The following is a 16,760-nucleotide window of genomic DNA, read 5'->3' on the forward strand; positions in this document are numbered from 1 at the left end:
TCTCAGACATTCAGTACAAACACCCTCCAGTTGTCAAAAAGTGAGAAGTGAGAATTTCCACCAGTTCTTAAAAAAAAAAAAAAAAAAAAAAAAAAAAAAAAAAAAAATAACAAATAAAAATACAATTATATATATATATATATATATATATATATATATATATATACGGACATAGTTGACGGCATATGAGTGTTTGCATTAACTATACTATACTAAAATCCAATCTTTTCCAAATACTTTCTAGAATATCATTGGTTGCTTTTCTTCAGGTGGAGCTGCTGAAAGAGAAAAAAATTTCAAGGAGCGCCATTACAGGCTAGCTAAACAACAGAATATGAATAAAATCTACACTGTTTTAAGGTTTTATTGCAGAATAAAGTTTTTATTAGAAAACAAGAACAATCATCAACACAGAACTACTAGTTCACAATTGATAAAAATATCAACAAACGGTATATTATTAAGACACAGCGACATCTAGTGGTTCAGGTTGATCTTGAATTAAATTTACAAGTAAATGACACCAGGTTTTATACCAGGGCAGTCAAAAAGTAATGAGTCCTGTTCAATACACCCTATTAATAGTTCCTATTTTTTTCCAGATATGTTTTTTTTGTCCAAAAAATGAATAAATAAAATAAACGCAACTGTTTGTATGCGTTTGATATTAATATTATCCAAAATATAGTTATACTGATATATTCAGCTGATATAATTAGCATGCCTACACATATATTCATAAATTTAGGTGCAATCAGTCGCTTATTTTTCCTCTCTTTTCTTTTTTTTTTTTCAAAACATAATTTACATAGTGACGTAATGCTTTGTGTCTACAAGGCAAAGAGGGGGAAGCCAACGTTATGACGTCAGTAGAATAAAAAAATAGCACAAGTTTCATTCTAATATTTTTCAACTATGATTAGCAGGTGTGCGTATGTATGTACGCATACATTTTAGGAACAATCAGTCACCGTTTTCATAGATATGTTACGGACTGACTGTACACTGCAGGTGTTTGCCAGTCACTTCTGCAAATGTTGTTTTCTTGAAGAATATGAAACCGGATTGCAAAAGTGCCATATAAATTATGGCAATACTTGACGACGCCATGTTCATGCACAACGCTGCCTCAGAATGAAGGAAAAGGGAACGTTGAGCAGTGTGTTCCTTTAATTTCGTTTTGTTTTTGTTTTTTTTAATTATGATAAATCTATTTTTAACAGTTAATATTTAAAGGAGTATCTTAACTACACACTTGAAAATGTGAACTACAAATCAGGTAAACTAAACAGGGCTCATTACTTTGACAGCCCTTCAAATTTTTCCCACTTGCACTTCTTTTGTCATTGCTCACTAATAAGCAAAGTTGCACAAATGTATTCATTTACCAGTCATTGCCCACAAGGCTCCATAACTGGTCAGCTATGTCACTCTCAGATTTCACAGAGGTGTCAATATGGATGGGAGTTGCCAAATCTTGCCCATAATGCGCTGAAAGCAAAGAAACTTTTTTCAGAAGAATGCTCTCAGAATCACACTTCAATTTCATCCCAAAATAAAGAAGGTATGAGATAGTACCTCCTTTGAGGATGTGAGGTTTTGTATCATATTCCCACTTGATCCTCGTAATTGCGTGGTACAGCTTAACAACATGTCTGTTGAGCAAAGATTTAAAAAAAAAAAACATGAGGAGACAAATCTTAACATGAGAATGCATCTCCACAGTGACGACTGAAAAGTGCAAACTCACATTGTAGACGGGATGACCTCTGTGGTGTCTTCCTCCACCTCCTTCTGCAAGGTCGTGAGCTCGTTGTCAGGGCTCCTCAGTCGTTCCAACTCGCTCTGAAGATATCTGAGGTTGGGCTTCAGGATGCTAACAAAGAAAATGCTTGTGGAATTTGTGATTGATCTCACACCGCAACATGGAATTTTAATACAGCATGTAGCAAAAGACTGCCATGTTAAAGGATACTGTAATTCGGAGTCCAACAGTTGATTTTTGGCCGTGCATTGCCTCAGCTGCTCATCCAAGCTCTCCAGTGTTTTCGACTGCATCATCTTTTTCTCCTCGATGGCAGCAAGCCGGTGGACAACGCACTCCTCTTGCTGAACCATATCTGAGAGAGAAATGCAAGTAATAAAGAGCTGCCCACAAAATTGCCTGAAGATCAAATCAAAGCGGATGCATGCCGACCGGCTACAGTCAGAGCCACAACAGAAGATATTTGGTTGCTGAAGACAGAAGCTTGAGGCCAATATGGTACAAATCAGAAGTTGGCATTTCAGAGCATTTAGAAAATAAGTACAATTTAGACGAATCCATGCCTTTCAAAATCTGCGTCACTGTCCCTTTTGTCTCCCTGTTTCGATCGAAAAAGGCGCATTGCTCCTTCCTCACTCGAGTTAGTGACTCAGGTTGACTGCTGCTGAATTCCAGCAGTGTATCCAGAGACTCTTGAAATTCCTCGAATTTATCCATTAACACTGTACAAAAGGAAAGAAATAACAATTATTAGTAGAGGGAACTGATGTACTGGTACCTAACCATGCACAATATGCTTTTATTGTACTACTACTTAATTTCTCAAAATGTACTCAATTTCTGTGGCTGAAGGAACAAAGGAAAATTCAATTGCAGTCGAGATCATAGACTTAATAGTTTTATCAACCACTCCGACACCACATTCAGAGCAGCATTTATTTTTATTTCATTTTATTACACACAAGTACATATCAGAGGTTATACTTTTATATAAGGTGGTGAACCAGCACTTCTAACGTGTTTTGTTTGTTTTTGGTCATTTTGCCGTGACCGGAGCGGTAACTCGCACTTAGCGTTAATTTGCTGTGTACCAGTCAGTCGCGGACTTGCATATGTACATATAGACACGGGTCTCCATTATTGATAATATTACAACACAGCATAAAGTCCGACTTTCCGTTGACAGCCGTCTTTTGAAGCGAAAGTTGACGTGACTTTGCGATGCTAACCGCTGGACTGTTCACGGCAAAATAACACCAGCAGAAGCGTTGCCAGTCAAGGCAAAATAACCACTGCCTTTGTACAGGCGACGTACTTGTGCTACCTCTACAAATAACAGTTGCGGTACATAAATGTTCATGGAGTGAACTGCAACATCAAACGTTTATCTATTGTAGGTACATATATATATATATAGATTTTTAATTATGAAAAAACTTCCAAACAGATGTCACCACTATAAGCGGACCCGCAGGCACATTTAGACTCGTTTCCATCGCCGTGGTTAACCGTTACGGAGAGTTAAGTTAAACTGTGATACAACCACGAATGTCAACCTCTCACTTTTATGTACTACGAGTGAAAATGTTACTTTGAGTGAATAAAACGACCAAAAACTAGTAAACTACCTACCGTGTTGTTCCTTGTCTTGATTCAAAATAAGCGCCCGCCCGCGACCTTTCTTCTTTAATGCGGTCTGCTGGAAGTTGGACGGCCTGCTGTCTCGCTATCGCCCTCTGCTGCACAGGAGTGAGGAGGTACACCCCAGTATGAAATTCAAATTGGGAACGTCATGTCTCATTGTGTGATGCAAGTTAACGTAAAAGACAAATAGATGCAATTTAACCGAACCGCTTGAACCGCTTGACTTGAAAATGTTGGTTCTTGAAGCTTCAGTTATAGGGCCCTGGCCCTCTGCTGGCGAAAAGCAACAGTGCAGTGGATTTCAAACGTCTACGCTTTGGAAACTTTGACGCACAAACACACACGCATAAAATGAAAAACAACTTCTTTTAAACAAATATTGCTAAATGTCTGTTGAACGAATGTGGATGAATGTTATTGTTTCGACAGTCCTGGGGGAAATATTTCATAGGTTGAGCCGTTAATTGCAACTCTGACCAAAATCGGCCATTATGTGGGAAGGGAAACACTAATGAGGCACATTATTATTTTTTCTCTCGTCTAATCTAAAAGAATGTAGGGACAGATATAGGTTTTTGAAGACTCGAAGCTTTCCATCACATTGGTCTGCAAAAAGGTTTGCTCCCTTGAGGCTTCATGTGCACACAAACCGAAATTTAAACTAATTTGAACTACTTTGCTTTTTTTGCTGTCTTGTAACAGTGTTGGTTTAGGAACTATTACACAGGCTTTAGTCAATTCCACAGGCTTGGGTCAAGTTGTATTTAACAATTTTAAAAATGTGCAGAATTTCATGTTTCAAGTAGAAAAATGCACCGAGTTATCACCGTCTTACAAATGAAATCATGCCATCTAGTGGCAGAAATATGACCAACAAAAATCAATATCACTCAGGTTTTTTTTTTTTTTTACAGTACATCTTTGTAATTTCAACTCAATTTTAGGAATTGTGAAATTGTTTGACCAAAAGAGACATTTGTATTAAACCTTTTTTTCCACTTTTGTTAATAGTAGTAAACTGAGGAAAAATATTTTATTATACCTTTAGAACAATGTAAAATTTGAGATTAACCGTGACACCTAATTTTTTTCTGATGTTGCTGAATTGTACGTTTGTTTAAAATAGAGTATAATTGATTTTGTGTGTTACACTCAGTTAACCAGTTCTGTGTGGGTTATGTCATGTTATGAAAATTAGTGTGTAGGAAATATGGCAAAGAATGAGGCATTGATTGCATGAAAACCGAGGTAATGGATACTGATTGTTATGATAGATGAATGGTTAAATCTGATTATTGTTGCAAGAAGCAATTCACCTTGCAATGCAAATGACGTGAGTTTTCAATGTAACACGTATCATTCACTTGCATACCGTATGGAATAGTAGTGTTGCCAAACCGGCGATTTTTTATTTATTTATTTATTTTAAGCGGCCTCCATGACCCAAAAAAAAAAAAAGTGTTATGGGCAAATTTGCAACTCTCAAAACACCAACTGCAAAAGTTGAACCACTTCCTGAACCCTCATCAGTGACGTCATCGGACTAAATCACCCTCGATATGCGCCTGACAAATTTTTCCCTGGAGTACACGGCACGCTCCGAAGCCTCAGCACATTACTCCCCATCACTCGACAAGTTTTCAGAGGATGTATTGACTCACACCACTAGTGGATGAACAGCAGACACACAATGTATTACTATTTTGATGAAGTTTAAAATAAAAGTGGAACATTAAATGTTGACATATTTGGATCATGAAAACGTAGGCTACAGCCATAGTCCAGTAATTAGTGTCTGTTAGGCAGTGTTCTTTTTCAGCCTCTCTTGATCTTTCCGTTTTTGCCTTCCGAGCTGTCTGAAGAATAGTCTCTTGGGATTCAAACCGTATGCCTTCAGTCTCTGCTTACTAAACTCCTGGCCTCCAATTTTAACCCCAACCGCTGCTCGTTTGCTGTGTTTGTGCTTCTTGGCCCATTGTGTCTTCGCCTCGTCTTGAACTTGAAACTCCTTTTCCATCAAGAGTGGCTGGGGTTCCTCTTCCAGTTTGATATTTTTCTTGAGAAATTCATTTTTGACCAGGACCGCTTCCTTAGTAGGAAGGGGCTGGGGTTCCTCTTCTAGCTTGATCTTTTTCTTGAGAAACTCATCTTCTGGTTCTTCTACATCCGACCCAAACTGCCGAAGAGCTTGGGCAGCCTCGTCCGATGTGTCCATCATGGAGGCTGTGCCGCTGTCCTCGACGTCTCTGTTGTGACTTTCAGCATTTTTCACACGATCGCGGCGTTTCTTTCCCATCATGGGTTTCGAATGTGCCGCCTCACTATCGTTTCTGGTGATTCAAAGGAGATAAAGATGCAACAATGTCATCAGTCATACATGAGGGGAGAAAACGAACAGTGTGTTCAACTCACTCAGAATACAAAGAAATCAGTATTTCTCTTTTCTTCTTATCATTCTTTGACTTCATTTTGTAGTTCCTCAAATCATTCATCTCTTCCTGGTCAGATCTGGTGGGAACAAAAGAATTGATAATCAGTTAGCTGAAGCATATACCTAAGAGCTCTGAATTACAGTAAATAACTCCAGAAGCACTCACTTATATTGACAACGTACATTTGAATATTTGTTCCACCCATGACATTTTACCGATTAAATCCCAACAGTCTTCTTCTCGCCATTTTGTAATGTTTCTACTGGCTTCACTGCTTTCGGTATGTGTAAGTCTTGTCATGTCAATCTGCCCTGCGTTTTCTGAAGCAGTAGTGCTGGGCAATCTTACAGTACAGTGTCATATTTTAGATAAATATTGACTTTGAACTGCTCCAGATGACTTATATGGAACAGTTGCATGCCAACAATGTTGTACCGGTTTCTACGGTTGCAACATGATAGTTTCGGTATTAAGATAACTCCACTGAACACACCCAGGTATCAAATGCATGGACCGTCACGCTAAGACACAGTACCTGTACATGCAGGTTTTCTTCAGAGAGCACCAACGATTGAGATCCTTATCATCAGCATTAAAGATCTGTGGAATTTAGAGAGCCCATCATCAAATGTAATTAAGCATTGGTGATTCACATAGTTAGACATACTGTGGTCTGCTCAGAGAGAAGATTAAAGTTTACAATCATTTCCTGGTCAGAGCTCTCCCATTAAGGAGGCAATACCAGGTCATCTAGAAGGCTCATCACTGCAGCACATTGTAATATTTCAGATGTATGATTCATGTTAACCCCCAGACCACCACCAACCTGACCGTCTCACCTTACACAATAGCACTGCTAATACATATTTTAACACAATATTTTAAAGTCTGTTTCACATATTGTCACTGCTATGTGAAAAACATGTTCATTGTTTTTCATTTTTCTATATTTGTATGTTTCTATGCCTACCTCATCAGTGGACAGACCAAAGTCATTGGGCAGGACCTGCCTGTAACGAAACCTGCATGGGATGTCATCGATAATGTCCTCATAGTCCAGTTTATAGTATTCATCCAGGTACTGCTCAAAGCTTTTCTCCTCTGAAAAGACAAAGTACTAATTTAGATAAACGCAGCAATAAAATTGTAGTAATGCGCACCTGCTGGAAAGCCTGACACTTACGTGGATCAAATACAGGTTTGCTTTTTGTGACCACTTCTGCAAAGTGAGACTTCTTTTTCTTCTTGCCCATTTGAGGCATATCTGCCTTCTTCATTTTCTTCCTCTCCTTTTTATTCTTTTTAGACACACTGTGCTGGCTGGGGTCATAGTCAGCATCCATCTGTTTCAATATATGGGAAGATGTCTCACAAATTTAGAGTAGACCTCTCATTAAAGCCTAAGCCGAAACTCGGCTAAATACTACAGGTCTTGCGAGAAATCAAGAACACATGCATTGGGTTTGGCTTAAGTAAGTCAGAAGCACAGTTAGCTGTCGCTTTGTCATTGTAAGATGGACCTCAAGAGTCTTACTCATCTGTGTGCCATAAAACGGGAGCACGCCAAACATGATGGGCAAGACTGTCTGGCGTTTCTTGAGGTTGCTACAACTTGATTTTGCAACACTAAAAGTTTTAACAGTATTAAAAACTGCTTGAACCGTTTTGTAATGGAATTAATCATTGCAACACTACACAGGCCCAGACTGGGCCATCTTGAGGGGCGGGCCAATTCCCTGTGGGCCATCCTATATTTTGTGCCGCGAATGGGTAGGCAGGAGCCCACACATTGTTTCAAAATTACACAGGCAACAGATCACACAATCACACGTAAATAAAGAGCATCCACAACATCTTATGTTGACTGTCTCAACTGTCAATCAACTCTAACTCCAAACACCCTTACAGGCTACTGCCTGCCTTTGTTACTAAGGGTGTCACCGAGTTACAATAATTTAATATCAAAAGTAGCAAAACTTTAATCCACAAATAGAAACAGCAATATAACTATGTTAAACCTTGTCTGGACAAAAATAACACATGAGAAGCAAAACACAAAATCACGAGTGTTACTAGTAACAGTAACAACGCATGATAGGAAAGCCTCCTACCATTACTGTTGCTCTCCGCAAGTTAGCATCAGTAAGCTCAGTAGTATGCAGCAGAAGTGGTGAGAACACATTTCAAAATAAAAGAACTAACAGGAAGTACCGTTTTAGCTGCCTAAATCCTGCTGGTTTAAAGGCACTGTGCCAGTTTCACTCTGGAAAAGGCACTTTTTAAATACAGGATTTAAACAATCAAACTACTTCTCAACTTACATATCAGGGCTTGTCTTCATTTCTGGTGGTGAGTTCGTCCTAAACCCGCACCCCCCCAGCCTGTATTTTGCCATTTTGTGTTTGTTTTGTAAAGCGCGGGACGTTTCTGTGGGAAGACAGTGTTGACACCCCTCCAGCCAATCGCAGAGCAGGGGCGTGGTGTGTCGCAAACGGGGCCGGGCGAACGTGTCGGCTGCGTGACGTCACTCCCGCGGTAATTTGAAAGCACGCACAGATTTATTTATTTTTTTACTCACTCATTCACACATGTAAACTTCTGTGAGTGAGTGAGTGAGTGAGTGAGTGAGTGGGAAAAAAATCCATGCGTGCTTTCAAATTGCCACGGGAGTGACGTCACAAAGCCAACACGTTCGCCCGCCCAGTTTGCGACCCAACCCGCTCTGCGATTGGCTGGAGGGGTGTAAACACTGTCTTCCCACAAAACAAACACAAAATTGCAAAATACAGGCTGGGAGTGTGCATGTTTAGGACGAATTCACCACCAGAAATGAAGACAAGCCCTGATATGTAAGTTGAGAAGTCGTTTGATTGTTTAAATCCTGTATTCAAAAAGTGCCTTTTCCAGAGTGAAACTGGCAGACAGCGCCTTTAACTTCATTTGGTAAGTGTGTTTTGTGAAGTGTAAAATGTTTGCGAGTAAGCCATAAAGTACATATATGACAGAGTATGATGACTGACGGTCGTGACGTGAGGCTTCGGATTGACTTACAATGAAATCCTGGTCATCACAGTGTGGCTCTGAGGCATCATAGGCCGCATCGTCTTCAAATTGTTCTCGGTCTTCTCCAGTCCACATATCCCAGTTCCAGTGCTCTGTTTTGACAGACAACAAATGATCTTAATCATGAAGACTTGGATTGGATTAAATTAAGTCATCCACACACACTGGATGATGTGGCTAAATTAGATGGGACCAATCTCATCACCAGGTTTCAAAATAATCACGCATCATCTGAAATTTTCTCAAAGATGTAAGCAGAAATATTTGCAAGGGTATTGGCAATGACATCCTGTTTCATTGACCACACCAACTCCAACCTTGGTGCGTCCATTTCAGCAGCACAAACACAACATAACGCTTCACGCATTAGTCACAGGTACATATGAAATTATGAATACAGCTTAGTATTTAATTAATTTATCTTGGTCCATTATGGCAGGAATGGGCTGTATATTGCTTGGTATGCAAAAAAAATTAAATTACATAACCTGTCATTTTGACCGGCTGTGAATGTTCCTATAACTGGTACAACAAACAAACATTTATCATAGCTTGGAAGTTTGGAATCATAGCCAAACTAGTTACAGATAACCAGCGACAGCAATTTTGCAGAACACCCACATACTCCATTTTCAGTGCCTGACTCACCAGCTAGCTTGTATAATATTAATTGGGATTCCTATACTGCAACAAAAGTGTTTGCATGCTTACCTTCTTAATTTCCAGCAGACTGGTCACATTTAGTACATTGCTACCCCCACCCGCCAAACTGGTTTAAGTGATGAATTAAGAACAGACCTTACCCTCAACTTTATCGTCGTCCTCAAACTGAGGCTTCTCATCTTCTTGCTCTTCATAGTAATCATCTCCAAAGAACTTCTGTAAATACAAAGAAGGTTTACATACATCATAAGCGATCCAACGAAGAACTTAGCATGTGAGCCATGCGCTTTCTGAGAGGACACAACTAGCTGGTCATCATTTGATTATCAAGTCCAGTCTAATTAGGCAAACAAAATGCACCTGGAGGAGGGCTGACTGACTCTTTCCTATTCAATGTCCCACCCAAAAAAAGGATGACCTTAGGCCAGTGCAATAGCGTTCTAAGCAAATGCATTACAGAATTCGATGGTAGCCACGACTGCTATGGTTTAAACATGCATATATTGCAAACTACTGTAGCATTTAGAACCCATCCAAACGTATTATATTCAACTTCTCATTAGGATAGTAACAGTTGACTCAATATTTCGAATATTGGTGACTAGATTGTGACTAACTTTAAATTTAATTAACAATGAATAAACAGTCACAGACTAACGTGTGTCAAAGTACTTAGTAAAAAGGTATGTTTTAAGGCGAGATTTTCAAATTGAAATGGAGGTAGCTTCTTTCGCATCTAGTAGGAGACTATTTCATGAATAAGTGGCACAGTAGGAGAAAGCCCTACAACCAACAGAACTCTTATTAGCTAAAGTGATGACAAGAAGATGTGAATTTGAAGCGCAAAGGGTATGTATTGAGTGAGAGTGAGTTATTCTGACAGGTATGATGGAGCCAGACTATTTAGTGCCTTAAATGTTAGGAGTAGAACCTTAAAATCAAGTCTAGCCCAAATAGGCAACCATGCAGTGCAATGACGTTAGGAGCTATGTGACTGTAACCATTTGTTCTAGTCGAGATTCTCCCAGCTGAATTCTGAACCAGTTGAAGGCGTCTCATGTCTCATTACTGTAATTCAGTCTAGAAGACGTAAGAGAATGTAGAACAATATCGGCATTTCAAAAAGATAAAAGGGGGCAGATTTTAGCTAGATGTAGATGGAAAAAGTCTGAAAAGTCAGAGTTGAAACAAAGGTAACTCCTGTTATTTTATTTATTTATTTTTTTACATTTGTGATCACAGCATCACAAATCCATCAATATTAAGAAATAGATCCTCAGCCAAGTGTTTGTAATTCGACAGCCTCATTACTAACAAGTCAGTTAAAATGAGGAAATACAACCAACTTTTAATTTAACATACACATGCCTCTCGATTCTGGATTTGGGAGGGATTATTTTTGCTGCATAGTGCATATAATGCAGAGTGGGGTGAGAGACAAAAGCGTGTCTGACAATGCAGTTTAAGTTATCAATGGAGACATACCCATTGTGGCAATGTTCCAAAATATGGAGTACGGGCGTGTATGTATGTGTGATTGTGTACCCACCTGCATGAGTTGGTCATGATGTTGTGGATCAAAGTCTCCTTCTAGATCTGCCTGACTAAAAGCCAGATCATCATTGCCAGTAAGCGCCTTAAGTGTCTTCAGCTTCTCCATGATCTCAGTTCGTTTTAAGTTCTTCAGCTGCTTCAGCTGCTCCTGTTTTTGCTGCTTCTCCTATGAGAATTGTGTGGAAGGAGCACAAAATGAAGATGGCGTGTCATAAAAAACATTTGCCCTCTTATCAAATTCTTACTTTTTGCTTATTTTACCCACTTGAATATTTAAGATCATCAAACAAATGGTTATATTAAGACAAAGTTAACCCAAGTAAACATAAAATACAGTTTTAACAATGGTGATTTCAATGGTTATTAGAGTTAGGGGCAAGTACTTTTTCCTAATTTCTACACACATTTGTATGTTTAATATGCAACTTGTGTGTGAAAACACTTAAAAAAACGACTTGGATGTGGCTATAATATATATGAGTGTGCTCAATGGACCACCCGTTTGCAGTGCTTCTTTTTACCATTTTCTTCCTTTCTTTCACTTCCTCCCTTTTGCGTTTTCTGCGATCGTCTTTGGCACGCACTGATGTGGCAATGTTGCGAGGGTAAGTCTTGATCTGGAGAGCATCGGGCTCTTCAAAACGGAAGTTGTAGCTTCTCTCAAAGCTCTGCTGTTGCTCCAAGAAACTCTCGCCTTCTTCTTCAGAATCTTCCTGAACCACCTCCTCATAGGTTGGGATCCTCCAAACAAGAAGTGTGATTGTTCATATAAATTTTTACTCATAGTTCAATAGCAACACATCCATCCATTTGGAGCTGGCGTTTATCACAGCTGACTTTATAAATAAATAAATACATATATAAATAACTGGTATATCCTACCTCTCGTCATCATCATCATCGTCATCATCTTTGTAGCGTTTGTTTAGAACATAGTCTCGGAGGAAACATTCTTTCTCATCTAGTTCTGGGTCATTCCAGTATTCTCGTAGGTATTTCTGTCACAACATGAACAAACCATTTCATTTAATTATCAAATCACTTAAAACAAAAATTAAGGGCATGGGAGCGTGTACATAAAACTGGTATTCATTTTCACAGATGTTGCTGTGCATCCTTTCTGTATTGTTATTAGTGACCATGCGGACTCTTCAGAATAGTGTAGACTTGTCTTGATCTCCATCAGTTGTTTGACATTTGGCAACGAGCTATCCTATAAAAGTAGAATGTAACTCAGAACACAGCAGGGGGCGAGGCATCCCTCTGGCAAATGAGGGCAGGTCCAACATTGTATGCACTGAAGTAGTATACCCAGCAGCGCAAGTATAGGAGGTCACACGGCACAAGAAGCCACGCTCAGTTATTGCCATACTTATGATACATTTTGTGTGGACAATGATTTCTTTACATCATGGAGACTTTTCTCCAGAGTACAGAATACATGGACAGTGTCTAAATGCTTGTGTCCATGTCAGTTCTGTCAAACTACTTTTACTCACCATGTCCTTCACTTCCTCAGATGCATCATAATCCGCCTGCCCTTTGAGCCACTCCACATAGTCGGCCTCCTCTTTGTCCTACAAACACATGAACATGTTGAGATGTTTATGGGGCTTTTGTTCACATTGTGGAACTGTTACGACTCAGGTCTTAAAGGGATAGTGTGTCATTTTAAAATCTCACTATTAATTTCAGTATTATGCAAGAAAATATGTTCTATTACATCGGCATACTTTTTAACTACAAGACTGCATTATGTTTGTCATTCTGTTGGTACTTGGAGAGCCAACTATTTTTATAGGTGGTATTTAGTGTCAAACATTTGAGAACCACTGTCCTACAACTATTTTTGGTTAATTATAGAATGAATGTTAAATATCTTACTGTGTAAATAAATCATTTTGTTACATACAGAGATGAGTGTCGTGTTAACTTGAGGGACTTGGGAACCCCATTTTCACGTTATGTCGTGGACACCGCTCGACAGGGTATGACAACTTCTGGCACAAGCTCCGTTCTTACCTTTTCTTCCTGCGATTTCATCCTCCTAGTTAGCAGCCCTTCTTCCCCGCTGCCATTGTTGTCGTCATCCTCATCGCTATCTTGGACGAATTTCCGGAAACTGAAAGAAATCGTTGTGACCGATGATGTTAGCTGTTGTATACCTGCTTTGAGCTGTTATCACATGCTTGCTAAAAAGGCATTGGCTTGATTTAACATCAAAAAGATGGTTGGTACCTTTCTTTCAACTGCTTCTGCTCATGAATGTAGCTGGGGGAAGCGGCCCTCTAAGTGAGGAAAAGAACAATTACAAACATGCCCACACTGCTCAGCAGCAATCTTAGCTCATGAAAATACCCACTTGTCGTCTTTTGGCCGCCTCCTCATCATCACTGTCACTATCCTCGTCGTCATATTTTCTGAAGAATCAAATACATGTTGCAATCACAAGAGAGTGGAAAAAAAACTATGAATCTTCATGCATCTACTTTAAGCAACTCCGGGGAACTTATTGGTAATTCATATATGGCATTGTAAAAGCTCTTCCAACACATTACTCACAGTTACATTCACTCCAACCCAACCATCCTTGTCCTCATTGTGGTCACTGGTGAGCTGGATTCTATATCAACTGACTTTGGGTAAGAGGTGGGGTATGCCCTGGAATGGTTGCTAGCCAAACCATTCTGACATTCACATCTATGCACAATTTAAGGTCAGCTCGTCCTTGAGTTACGACGTACGCGACCTGCCTATGTCACTCGTGCCTCGTCCGGAGCAACTTCCTTTTTGTTAATTTCCCATAGTAATCACGCCATTTTAAAGTTTTTTAAATTTGTGTTGTTGTTACCTCCAGCAACGGGTATACATTGAGCAGGCCGGCTTGCCATCAGGCGCGTCATATTTCCATGTTGGTTTCCATTAGCTTCGCTTTGCCAGTTGTCAGCAATGAATGTCCGTGCCGAAAAACAAAATTTTGGTTCTGGCATCTTCCGGGTGACGCAAATATGTTTTTTCTGTTTTTAATTACCTGTACTGTACAAAGTATTTCAATGTAGTATGATAGTGCTGCATTCAAAGAATGTAGGCAATCACATTTAGTAGGTCACGCACATACCCTTCCTTCTCCAGTATGACTTTACGCTCATAGTCCTTTAGGTACATGGGCTTCACTTTTGACTTTGAGGTGGATGGTTTCACATCAGTGTTGGCTACGTCTGAGAGAGAGAGAAAAAAATATATAAAACGCTTAGGAAGGGGTGTCCAAGCAATGCAAATTACGATTAAAAACAAAAAAATTATCACCTTCTGAGTAGAATTTCGTATCTTTCTGATAGATTTTCGGGTCTTTCTTCTTCAAGAGTGACAATGTCCTGTAAAAGTCCCTTTCTACATCTGGATCCAACTCCTACAGAGTCGACATACAATTAACCACACTGATTTAGTTAACTCTTGTTGACAACGTGTTGAAGGGAAAACGATGCTTACCACATCACTGTCGTCTGAACTGGATTCGGATGATTCGGATTCATCGTCCACCTCTCGGTCTCCAAATCGATCCTTTACTGCACAACAATACACAAAATAAAAGTAAAAGACTGCCCAGCTTAGAGAAATAGCAACCAACTAGCTTCTTTCCATGTTCGCGTACGCCACGATTATTTTAGCTAGCGTTAGCTAACATTCACACACTTACACTTCTGCAGTTCTTCCTTCTGTCTGTATTTGTCATATTTCTTTGCGAATTCGGTGTTGATTGTAAAACCTACTTCGTCAGACATGATAAGGTTTGGCTTTAGGACGTGTTTATAATCCAGGAGCTAGTCAAACTAGCATCACACAGCAGACAAGTGCGTGCATGCAGCACGTGGTTTCCGGTACACGTACCCTAGTAGTCCTGTAGAGGGCGTACTAACATCTAAAATTACGTTTTCGGCAAGTGGTATGGAATAGGTTTCTGGAAATCAAATCAAATAATCAAATATTGTATATTTTAGTATTGTTTTATGCGTGTGTGTTTTTTTTATATTAACATGAACACTGCTTTCTGTTTTTATTTACATTTCACAAAACATCCCAATTTCATTGTAATTTGGGTTTGTACATTTACACTTAATATTTGTTTAGTGGCATTGTATTAATTTATTCCAATCCCAACAATATATTGTCTTCATTTCCTACTGTTTCTTATGGCTGCACTGTACAGTCTGTGGGTGTTTTATATTATTTAGCCTATTTTTTTTTTTTTTCTGCAATCACATTTCAGCCTGTAGCTATGTGCTGCCATGTCAGTCTAATCTGGAGAATAATTTGTGACAGGTCACAGCTGATGAAAATTTAACTACATTAATTATTTATTTTGTATAAATAATGCATCAATGTTCATCTTTGTATGCCTGTGACTTTGGGTAACAGGCAGAACAATTAAATGCTCTTTCACTATACAATGTTAACCCAATGTGCAGTATCCACATTTGATGTCAATTTATTTCATGACATTTTGTTTGGTGGAGCAGATGTGACTGATTTCAATCCTTTTGGGTAATATTGTGCAATAAAAAAGTAAAGAAAGCCTCTTCCCAGTCCCGTCACCTCAGTTTCTCCTGTGTTTATCTCTGGAGGCAAGGCCAAGTGACGTATGTGATCGTAGAGGTGGCGTGTTCACATTGCCAAACAAATACTAACAAGTACTGTAACTGCTTCGGTGCTGGTTATCCTCAGGATGGAAAACATTTCAAACATCTCCAATTATCATTAGCTTCTTCACAATCCAGAAGGTTTGCCCATGAAAGTGAACCTTAAATTAAAAAAAAAATAGGCTAAACATCAGTAGTGTGGATGAACATACGTGGATGACCATAAAAAAATAGTTTGGCTTTAAGTCTATCCCTTAAAAAGAAGAAGATAAAAACACCTGGGCACTCATAAATATGTAAGTTACTGGTGAATGAATATATGTGCATTAAATATTGACTGTCCATGGATGACTGTAGGTGAAAGGCCTGTGATGAAGCAAAGTGTAAACACGTGACCAATGACAAAAACAAAACATACTTAGAACTTCACTTCTGTTCCTGATAAAGCTTAGCATCAATAATGCACCCGTTTCACTGTGTACAGAACTTGTCCTTATCATCCGAGAATGGTCGTGAAACGGTTGCAGGGCACTTAGAGATAAACTAACATTCACACTCACAATCACATTTATGGTCATCTTACAGTCTTCAATATGGATGTTTTTTGGAGGGAGAGGGCACCTGAGGGAAAAAAAAAAAATGCACTAAAACGTAGGAGCGGTTCCAATGTCACAGAAAAGGGCCTGAGCCAGATTCAAACAGGACTGTGAAACAATCAAAAGTGAAACATTGTATATGTTTATGTGAATTTGTTTACACGGTAGAATGCAATTGTTCAGATAGTTTAATTAATTTGAAACTATTAGGATGTAATTGACACCAATAATGTAATTTGAGAAACAGAAGCCTTGTTCTCTTAATGCTGATGTCTGCAGATGCTAATGTTTCATCACCGACAATTAGGGGTGGGTGATATGATGATATTAGATCGTTAAGAACTTTAATGGGTTGACAATCTCATAAAGCTGACAGATCGGCAAGATCGTGTGTGGCACTATACAG

The 16,760-nt window shown here is 39.1% G+C and overlaps 2 protein-coding genes and 1 non-coding gene across 5 annotated transcripts; all 3 read right to left on the reverse strand.

Moving 5' to 3' along the window:
- Positions 1–165: 165 nt before the first annotated feature.
- On the reverse strand, positions 166–3,519 carry spc24 (SPC24 component of NDC80 kinetochore complex). Of its 2 annotated transcripts, none has more exons than XM_077500361.1 (7): positions 3,398–3,519; positions 2,329–2,487; positions 1,976–2,120; positions 1,751–1,855; positions 1,579–1,655; positions 1,389–1,491; positions 166–278 (listed from the first exon to the last, which is right to left on the reverse strand). In XM_077500361.1, the coding sequence occupies exons 2-7, from the start codon at positions 2,480–2,482 to the stop codon at positions 266–268; spliced, it is 597 nt and encodes a 198-aa protein (XP_077356487.1). In that variant the 5' UTR covers positions 2,483–2,487; positions 3,398–3,519; the 3' UTR covers positions 166–265. The 2 variants fall into 2 exon arrangements, with proteins under 2 accessions (XP_077356487.1, XP_077356496.1); XM_077500370.1 differs by having other exon boundaries at positions 166–275; positions 3,398–3,504.
- A 1,524-nt stretch (positions 3,520–5,043) lies between these two features.
- kri1 (KRI1 homolog) lies at positions 5,044–15,024 on the reverse strand. Of its 2 annotated transcripts, XM_077500327.1 has the most exons (18): positions 14,819–15,024; positions 14,611–14,687; positions 14,428–14,530; positions 14,240–14,339; positions 13,484–13,541; positions 13,360–13,409; positions 13,144–13,243; positions 12,621–12,698; positions 12,004–12,119; positions 11,643–11,862; positions 11,117–11,287; positions 9,708–9,783; positions 8,893–8,996; positions 7,025–7,184; positions 6,812–6,942; positions 6,377–6,441; positions 5,822–5,917; positions 5,044–5,739 (listed from the first exon to the last, which is right to left on the reverse strand). In XM_077500327.1, the coding sequence occupies exons 1-18, from the start codon at positions 14,901–14,903 to the stop codon at positions 5,208–5,210; spliced, it is 2,322 nt and encodes a 773-aa protein (XP_077356453.1). In that variant the 5' UTR covers positions 14,904–15,024; the 3' UTR covers positions 5,044–5,207. The 2 variants fall into 2 exon arrangements, with proteins under 2 accessions (XP_077356453.1, XP_077356461.1); XM_077500335.1 differs by lacking the exons at positions 14,240–14,339; positions 14,428–14,530; positions 14,611–14,687; positions 14,819–15,024 and adding an exon at positions 13,973–14,184.
- LOC144007898 (Z30 small nucleolar RNA) lies at positions 6,515–6,612 on the reverse strand. The gene has a single exon (XR_013280453.1). It is a non-coding gene; the product is annotated as a Z30 small nucleolar RNA (small nucleolar RNA).
- Positions 15,025–16,760: the final 1,736 nt, after the last annotated feature.

The sequence above is a fragment of the Festucalex cinctus genome, chromosome 1 (genome assembly GCF_051991245.1).
Source record: "Festucalex cinctus isolate MCC-2025b chromosome 1, RoL_Fcin_1.0, whole genome shotgun sequence".
Classification (NCBI taxonomy): Eukaryota; Metazoa; Chordata; class Actinopteri; order Syngnathiformes; family Syngnathidae; genus Festucalex; species Festucalex cinctus.